At 32.9% G+C, this 9,699-nt stretch overlaps 1 protein-coding gene across 3 annotated transcripts; it reads left to right on the top strand.

The window, feature by feature from the left end:
* Positions 1 to 2,522: 2,522 nt before the first annotated feature.
* On the top strand, positions 2,523 to 9,088 carry LOC107604941 (glucan endo-1,3-beta-glucosidase 8-like). Of its 3 annotated transcripts, none has more exons than XM_088491607.1 (4): positions 2,523 to 3,553; positions 4,873 to 7,286; positions 7,405 to 7,509; positions 8,525 to 9,088. In XM_088491607.1, exons 1-2 carry the CDS (start codon positions 3,216 to 3,218, stop codon positions 5,978 to 5,980), a joined length of 1,446 nt encoding a protein of 481 aa, XP_088347733.1. In that variant the 5' UTR covers positions 2,523 to 3,215; the 3' UTR covers positions 5,981 to 7,286; positions 7,405 to 7,509; positions 8,525 to 9,088. The 3 variants fall into 3 exon arrangements, with proteins under 3 accessions (XP_088347733.1, XP_088347734.1, XP_088347732.1); XM_088491608.1 differs by having other exon boundaries at positions 4,873 to 7,291; XM_088491606.1 differs by having other exon boundaries at positions 4,873 to 7,509.
* The last annotated feature ends 611 nt before the right edge of the window (positions 9,089 to 9,699 follow it).

The following is a 9,699-nucleotide window of genomic DNA, read 5'->3' as shown; positions in this document are numbered from 1 at the left end:
AACAACCATTTACTTATCCAACAAATTTAGTCGGTGAGAATTTATCGAAACCCTACCTCCGTATAAAATCAAAATACTCGAAACTGCAGAGAAGCTTTCTGACCGAGCTGCTAAAAAAGAAAATGTCAAAAATCGTCTGTGCCTCCTAAAATTCCAACTGGCCGAACTCAAGCAGAATAAAAATTATGTCACCATCGACTTTTACCGAACAAAAATTATGCCAACGTGTAGAAAAAAAAATACGAATATTTTTATCGAATTAAATTTTTTATTAGAGGTTACAAATAAAAAAAAATCGAAGCCGAAAGATCAAAAGGAGTAACGGTTTCTCCCTCACCCACAATCTTTCTTTCTTTCTTATTTCCTTTCTTCTAGGTTTGGTGGTGGTAAGAAGAGGAAATGAAGCATAATGATAAGTGATTAAATGAATAAAGGGAGATAGGTGTCACATTTATGTTTATATATATATATATATAGCATAGTAAGCCACGTTGCCAATTTCTTTCTTTTCTTTGTCTTAATGGCTTCGGCCATTCTTTTTTTCCTAATAATAATAATAATAATAAAAATCAATTTAAATTTGTGTATTAAAATAATTTTTAATAAATAATTTGAATTAATAGAATAAGTCATAATTAAATTAAATTTTATTAATTATAATTTTTTATTTAATTATTTTTAGTAAAATAATTTTATTAAAAATAAAATCTCAATAAATATAATAATTTATAAATAATTAATGATTTAATTTTTAAAAATATGGAACTTACATCAATAGTCATCAAAATACTATCTTTATGTGTCTCAAGTGTCCTCAAATGCAGGGACGGATCCATGTTTATGGATGTGGGGGAAAGTGCCCCCAATGAAATCCAAAAATTTTGGTAATAAAATTTATTTGTTTCCACTATATAATTAAATTTGATCTTATTATATTTAAATTTCTCTCATCAATTTCAATTATATAAAAATAAATAATAATTCAAAATTTAAATAAATTTGTTATAATAACTTAAAAAAAAGTAAAATAATTATAAATTTGTTATTTTATAATTGCAACTAATAAATAAATTTAAAATTTGAAAATATCTGTTTATATACTTGGTGTATATTATTATTGTGGCATATATATATATATATATATATATATATATATATATATATTTGATTATTTGTTCAAAATAGAGGCAACTATCAATTCGATATCCAAAAGATTCAGGCGCAGTCAAAATAATTCCTAAATGATTTGAAAATTAGGATAAAAATAACTAATAATATATATTATATTTATTAAAAATGACAACAATATTTTCGTATTTAACAAATAACATATTCATTTAATCTAAATTATTTTGTCAACGTTTGAATAAATATTTAGAATATGCATAAAAATATTTAAAGTAAAATTTGATATCTAGATTTTTTTTATTTTTCAAAAAAATTTAGTCATTTACAATTAAAAAATTTGAAAAAATTTACTTAACATAAAATTATAAATTTTTGAGAATGAAAAGATTTTATTTTTTAATATTACTTGCAAAAAATTACATTAAAATATGACATCTAAAATTTTTTTTAGAATATATATTTAATGTATATTTAATTTTTCGCGACTTATTTGTTGTTAACACCTTTTAAAGTTATTTTTTTGTTAGCAATGTAAATTTTTTTATACTATTTTAATTGTGTACTCGTTTAAAATAAACATTATTCTCTCTTCTATAAATTACCGCTAGGTTAGCATTTTAATTTTAAAATAATAAAAATATTTGGTAGTCAATAAAATGCAGCCTAATATTTTATTAGATTTGATTACAAATATATAAAATTATTCTGTTAAATTAATTTTAAATTAAATAGATTATCTTATTAAACTAATTTTAGTATTAAATTAAAAATGAATAATAAAATTATTAATCTTATATTAACTATTAAACAAAAAATAGTTAAATAAATAATAATAATAATAAAATAAAAAATCAAAATAATACTATTTATTCATTAGTGTTTTTTTTAAAGTTAGCTTTAGTTTTTTAAGGACAACATCAATTAAAAAACTTTTTTAAATATAAATATTATAAAGAATCGATTTTATAATCGTTTGAGAGATAAACTTTTAAATAATTATTTAATGACATATATAAAAAAATAAATATTTAATTATATTGATAATGAAAAGATTATTTAATTTTTTTAAAATATAAAACCTAAAAAAATAAAATTTTAATTTATATATTATCATTATTTAAATTATTATTTTAATATTTTAATTTATTGATTAAATAATTTAAAAATTAATTATATTTTATAATAATAAAATATAATTATAAAAATTATTATTATATTATGTATGTTTTGCTCTTACTTACAAAATTTTTTGGATCCGTAGGGGAATGTATCATTCTTTTACGCGGTACTTGATAATAAATTAATAATGGCTTCAATTTTCTTTATCGGGTACAACTTTCACAAATCACAATCTTCCATAGTTGCAGATAGCCGTTAAAGTTTAAACCGCGGTTAGAATCGAATCAGATTTCCTTCCCAAAAACTAAAGACAAAATAATAAAAAAAAAGGGAGGCATTTGTCTTTCTCTTTGCCTTTATCTCCAACACTTTCCCTTTCACACAAGCTCCTCAGAATTTCAATTTCCCCACATTTTTATTTCTTCTCCTTCCATAACCACTCTTCTCACAGCCCAAAAAACCACGTCTCTTTGTTCATCTATCTAGTTTTAAGACACAACACATTCTCTTTGGTCTCTCAATAAGCCAATAAGAGGCCAAGAAACTAAAAAAAAAAAGAAAAGAAAATCAAATCTTATTTTGTTTTCCACTGATTTGATTTCAGAATTGTGATCCTTTATATTCTTATACATAGATTTGATTTTATTATTATTATTATTATTATTATTATTATTATAACGATCTCATTCAATTCATATTGTGGAGGTTGTGAAAGTGGGGCTATATTACTATATTCTCGCTAATTTCGCTGTTTCTTCGTTAGAGCCCCTCACTTTCTTGAACGGTTTCTCTCTTAAAGTGGGGTTTTTGGTTTTTTAAGTTGCAACATACATACATAACCAGTTTCTATTTTTTTTTTTTCAAGCCACCTCAATCTCACTATTTATATCTATATATATAATACGCCGTTTCTTCTCTTCCCCTCTGTGACATTTAATCAAGCACCTTGCGTGCTATTATTTTCTTGGATGGGAAAGTTGGGGCCTTTGATCTTAGTGGCTCTGTTATCGTTTCTGTGGTGCTGCCATGCCGTTGTGGAAGGGCTGGGTGTGAATTGGGGAACGCAAGCAACGCACAAGTTGCCACCGGACACGGTGGTGCAGATGCTGAAGGACAATGGGATTCAGAAGGTGAAGCTGTTCGATGCAGAAGAATCAACAATGAGTGCTCTTGCTGGCACTGGAATCGAGGTCATGGTTGCCATACCTAACATCCAGCTTGCTGATATGAATGACAATGATAAAGCCAAACAGTGGGTTAAGAAGAGTGTTACAAAGTACAACTTCAATGGCGGTGTTAACATCAAGTGAGTTCTTTTGCTCTCCTTCAGTCCTTCTTTCTCTTTCTGGTTTCTATTGTTTAATACTATTTGTTTTTTAGTGTGAATTTTAGAACTTATTTGGATGCAGATATGGTTTAGATTTAGCATCATAGCTGCCTAGGTTCCTTGTTAATCCAGCTTATGATTTTGTTTTTTTTTGGGGTAAAAAAATAAATTGGAAAAATTTTTAGGGGGTTCTTCGCTCCTTGTGTTCAATTTATCATTAACATGAGGTGACCTTTGAAGTTTGAACTATGAAGGGGGCACTAATCCCGTTGTGCATCATAATAAATTAATAATAATAGTAATAACTATTTAAGAATGAATTTTAATTGGTTGATGAGTTTAGGGGCAACGAAAAGTGGGTCAGGAATCTTTCAAAAGTGAAGCCAAAGTTGTCTCTTTTCTCCACGAGCCTCATATGTAATTACTTGGAAATACCCGCAGATTTGATTCTTTTTTTTTGGAAGTGCTGCTGCCTCCTCCAGTGCCTTTTTATGTGGCTGAGGAGAAGGATATTTGCTAATTGCTAATTTGCTATACACCGAAAAGGAAGGGGAAAAAAAAGAAAAAGAATAACAGGGCATTTGTTATGATAAGAAATGAATCACTTTGCTTGCAGCTTACAATATTTAAGGGAAGCAAATCGATAGCAGTGGCCCTTACCACGCACTTTCATATGCTTGCAGTTGAAGTTTCCAATAGTATAGGACAATATTATATATATATATATATGTGTGTGTGTGTGTGTGTGTGTGTGTGTGTGTGTGTGTGTGTGTGTATGTATGTTATGTATAAATGTAAAGGTATGTGTTTATCTATGTATTAATGTGTGTGAGGGGAAGTATATCAAGAAAGTGATTAAGACAAAGTACATCAAGACAAGAAAGATTTGAGTTATAACAAATAGGACTATTAGAACTTGTTGGGCCATGGTTGTTGGTTCTACCTTCTCTGGGTTTAAAGATTTTTACCTTCCATGTCAGTTGATAAAAGAATTGGAGTTGAATATATTTCAAAAGGAGTTAGAAGTTTTATCTGGCCTTGTAGAGAATCAATCGATAAACCACAGTGGTAATATTTTTGCGCTTGAGTTTCATGGTGAGTCTATTAAGCACTATGTCTTAATCCTTATTGCTTGGAAATCCTAAATTCTCTCAATAATTAAATATATACCATTAATATATTAAAGGTCATGGTAACTTCATTTAATTGTGTATTTTCTGTTTTGTGTTAAATGATAATATTGCTGCAATTGAGGAAATTTTTTGGGCCTAACATTGAATCAATCTATTCTTTTGCAGGTATGTAGCTGTTGGGAACGAGCCATTTTTGAAATCATACAATAATTCATTCTTGAATGTCACATTCCCTGCACTACAAAACATTCAAAATGCACTTAATGAAGCTGGTGTTGGTGATAAGATTAAGGCTACAGTGCCCTTAAATGCTGATGTTTATGAGTCTCCGGCAAACAATCCTGTTCCGTCTTCTGGAACATTCCGGGCTGATATCAATGACCTAATGACCCAGATAGTAGCTTTCCTCAGCAAGAATGGTGCACCATTTACAGTGAACATTTACCCTTTCTTGAGTCTCTATGGGCATGACGATTTCCCTTTTGATTATGCCTTCTTTGATGGTGTCACCAACCCCATAAACGATAACGGGACACCGTACACCAATGTCTTCGATGCGAATTTTGATACCCTTGTTGCCGCTCTCAGCAAAGCAGGGTACGGAGACCTGCCCATAATTGTTGGAGAAGTTGGATGGCCTACTGACGGCGACAAGAACGCCAACACGCGTAATGCTTTGAGGTTCTACAATGGACTCCTGCCAAGGCTTGCAGCCAACAAAGGGACACCCCGCCGCCCTGGATACATCGAAGTCTATCTGTTCGGGCTCCTTGATGAGAATGGAAAGAGCATTCAGCCAGGGAACTTCGAGCGTCACTGGGGGATTTTCGGGTATGATGGGCAGCCTAAGTTCCCGATGGACCTTTCCGGCCAGAATCAGAACAAGATGCTCGTTGATGCGAAAAATGTACAGTACCTCGAACAAGAATGGTGCATGTTTAATCCTAATGCTAAAGATCTCAGCAAGCTCGGGGAAAGTATCACTTATGCCTGCACCAATGGGGATTGCACTGCACTTGGCTATGGATCTTCATGCAACAATTTGGATGCTAATGGGAATGCTTCATATGCATTTAACATGTATTTTCAGATGCAAAATCAGAACCTTCAAGCCTGCAATTTTGGAGGTTTGGCGAAGCTTTCGTTGACAAACATTTCAACCGACACCTGCAATTTTCCCATTCAGATAAAGTCTTCATCACCACCCTCTTTGATGGTTCCCTCTCTCTTGGCTTCTTTATTGGTTGCTTTACCGGTGGTTCTGTTTATGTAGTTTTGTTGTACATACATTAGGGTGTGATTCAACATGTGAGGAAAAAAATTGATGGTGAGAGAGATATCATACATAACATAACCAAATGATTGTGATATTTTTCACATGAGAAGATGCATTCGAGTGTGTTATTGTTATTTATTTTGGGCTTCATCATTTCTTAGGGATAGTGCAGAGGAAACTAAAGAATTCTATAGATTGATTTACAATATAAAGCTTTGATTGTATACTTGTTCCTTGTATGAACAATGGCCATGCTCATTGATATACATCATTTATTTTTTGGGTGACCAATCACATCATATTATATTATATATACTGTGAATTGGTATTAAATGAGTATTTTTTTATTTATAATTTAAAATTTTAGTAATTTAAAAATAATAAAAATTTTATATATATTTTAATTTAAATATTTAGATTTTTAATTTTATTTTATGAATAAAAAAAATTAATTTAATTATCTCTAATTCTTGAATTTGAAAATTCATTTGAAAATAATTTGTAAATTCATGAATAAATAATATTTTTTTAAAAAATAATTTTAATAAATTAAAATTGATTTTCAATTACTATTCTATATTCTAATTATATTATTATTTGTCCCCAAAAAAAAAAAAATTCTAATTTACTAAACACTCCCCAAAACCCTAACCCTAACATTTTCATTCTCTTCAGCTGCCACACCCCCTCCCCTTTCTTCCTAAATGCACACACACCCATGGAGAGGAGAGAGCTGAGAAGGAAGAGAAGGAGCTGTGCCCTACCGCCGTCCAATTCATCTTGCCACCGCCGCTGTTGCGTGCTACCTGCGCCGCCATTCATGCCCGCCGATCCGTCACTGAGCCGCCACCGTTATTGTCGAGAGAGAGGGACGCCGTTGACGCTATCAGGGAGGAAGGAAGAACTGCACGAGAGCCAGGGGAGGGGGAGCCTCTGCTGCGTCGCCGCCGTGCCTCCATCACCGCCGAACCGCTTTGCTAATGCTAACTCTTTCGCATCTAGTCGGCGTCGAGGGAACCGTCACCGTCGCGGCCATGGGCATGGGTTTCAAAGGGAAGAGAACACGATGAGGAGAGGAGGAGCTGTGTCCCGCTTCTGCCGCTGTCATCGTGCTCAACCTCCGCGCCAGGTCATCGTCGTCGTCGTTGTGGTCAGAAGCTGCCACTGTCGCTGTTTGGGTCCGCCGTGGGGAGGAGCAGCGCTGACGTCGCTGTAAACCAGCTGTTGGAGCCTCTGCTAGCTTGCCCTGTGCTGCTGTATCGTCACCGGAGTTGCCGTTGCTTCATCCTTTGAATTCCTTATGGTACAGTGAGTTTTCTTGTCCCGAAACCTTTACCGTTATTATTCTGATATAAGTTACTGTGGTCTTTGCGACATTGATGCATTGAGGTCGAGTTCCGGTTATTGCATATCGCGTTTAGAGTTGTCGATGTTGCTGCGAAAGTGGAATGGAGTTATGGTTGTGGCTGCCACTGTTGCGGGCCAGGATAAAGAGAGTTTTGTCCCGTAGTTAAGTCGCGATCGAGGTAGGGGTATTTTCTTAAACTCATTTTATTTTCAAGAATTGTTATAACTCTATATTAATATGAAAAATATATTTTTATGATTACGTGAGTCTTATGGATTGAATTGAATTGTTTTGGATGGATATGAATAATTATTTGGTTGATTTATTGAATATTGAGAAGACTAGTTATTCTTATTTGTTGATTTAGTTTGTTGAGTTGTTCGTTGTTGGACTGGTTTCTTAAAATTGGTTTTTGGATTATAATAGAATAATTATCGAGTGTTTGAACGTATTTTGATAATTGCGGCTGAATTATTGTGATTAATGGGATTGGCTACTTGAATTTCTTGATTCGGTTAATTCTATATTTTGTCAATTTTCTTGAGTTGAGTTGATGTTGTTGTGATAATAGTTTATTGAAATGGATTGATATTGGAAATAATTTGAATGATTGAGAGATGTCTGGTTTGGTTCGGTTGGAATTTTTGGAGGGTGGTAAAGTCTAAGTTTTAGAAGAAATGTTGCCAAATTTTTTTATGAGAATTTGGAAGTTTTATTTTGATTAATTTGATTGAAGAATTATTTTATTTGATTTTGATTTAACTAAAGAAAAGAGTATGATTTGGGGTGTTTTAGCAAACTTCGAAGTGATTATCAAAGAACAAACGATTATGTTTTTGGATTTGCAAACAGGATGATTTTTGAGTCTTTTGAAGGAGTTTTAAACTTAAACAGGTTTTGAAGTTAGTTTGAAAAAATTTTGGTTGAGTGAGAATTGGGTTTTATGAAAGAAACATTGGTTCTTAAGTGAAGTTGCTTTGGAGATTTTGGAAAATGCTATAAAAAGTGATATTGGTTTTAAAGGAAAAGGTGATTCTTGGTGTGATGTGAATTAAATGTATATTGCTTTTGAAAGTAAAAGGATCAAGTATGATTTTGAATCGTGATGAAAGTGAGTTTAAAGACTTTACTATGAACTGATGTTTACTCGTGGTAAGGACGGTGGTTAATCTCACTTGTTCGTGATTTTCTAGGTAAGGACGGTGGTTAATCCCGCTTGCCCGAGATTTACTGCAATGGCAAGGATGGTGGTTAATCCCGCTTTCGCATTGACGGAATTTTTTTCAGACAAGGATAGTGGTTAATCCCGCATGTTTGAGTTATCCGGTAATGACGGTTGGTTAATCCTGCTTACTCGTGGACTAATGTTCCGAGTAAGGACGGTTGGTGAATCTCGCTTGTGGAGCCTATGGATAACGACGGTTGGTGAATCCCACTTACCCGAGTCGGGTCTGACAACATAACCGACGCGTGAGCTCATGGCCAGTAGGATCATACTGCATTTGTTTGCTATTGTTTGTGGTGTGCTTAAGTGCTTCGGTTTGCCTATTTGATGAATTCTGTCTAACTGTTAATTGTGATACCTGTCGTAATTGCTTTCTAATTGTTTTCCTTGCATTGTTTGTGCTTGTGATTGATTATGTTCTAAGACTGACTGTTGGTTGAGAAAGTTTGGGCCGGAGGCTGTGGATTGATTATATATTGGGTCAGTGATTGTGGTTTGATTATATATTGGGCTAGAGGCCGAGATTTGATTATGTTTTGGGCTAGAGGCCGTGGTTGATAAAGTTTGGGCCAGAGGCTGAGTTGATATGTAACACCCTATCACGCAAAGCCTTATGCTTAAGTCGTAAAGCAGAAGTGGCGAGGTATTACGATCTCTAAAAATAATACATATATATATATATATGGTTGAAAGAATTTGTAACTAGGAGCCTTGAAGAAGAACTTAAATAAAAATCGTAAAAAGAAAAGCGCATCACACACGTAAGGCAGATAACACAGGAAGGATAAACCGGCAATAAAGGAAAGATAACCTATATAAACAAGAGTAGAGTATCAAAAGATACAAAATATCAAGTTCCAGACTCGACCTGCGAAGTTAAGGTCGGCCGGAGTATAAATACATATATATACAACCCAAAATATCCCAAAGACATAAAACAAAACACCTGTTTCTCCAAAATAGCCACTAGGAGGGACAAATATAATATATAAAATGGAGAATCTATTTATATATATATACATAAGTACCAAATACAGTATCCCAAAATAAAACTTCGCTTGCATAGGAAGTCTTCAGATGTTCAACGAGGTGCCTCTCGACCTGCATCTGAAAAACAACAACATATTTATGAAATGAGAACCG

Source organism: Arachis ipaensis, chromosome B6 (genome assembly GCF_059453495.1).
Source record: "Arachis ipaensis isolate K30076 ecotype BB chromosome B6, ASM5945349v1, whole genome shotgun sequence".
Lineage (NCBI taxonomy): Eukaryota > Viridiplantae > Streptophyta > Magnoliopsida > Fabales > Fabaceae > Arachis > Arachis ipaensis.
Note: the sequence above shows the minus strand (reverse complement) of the source record. Positions and strands in the feature narration are given on the sequence as shown.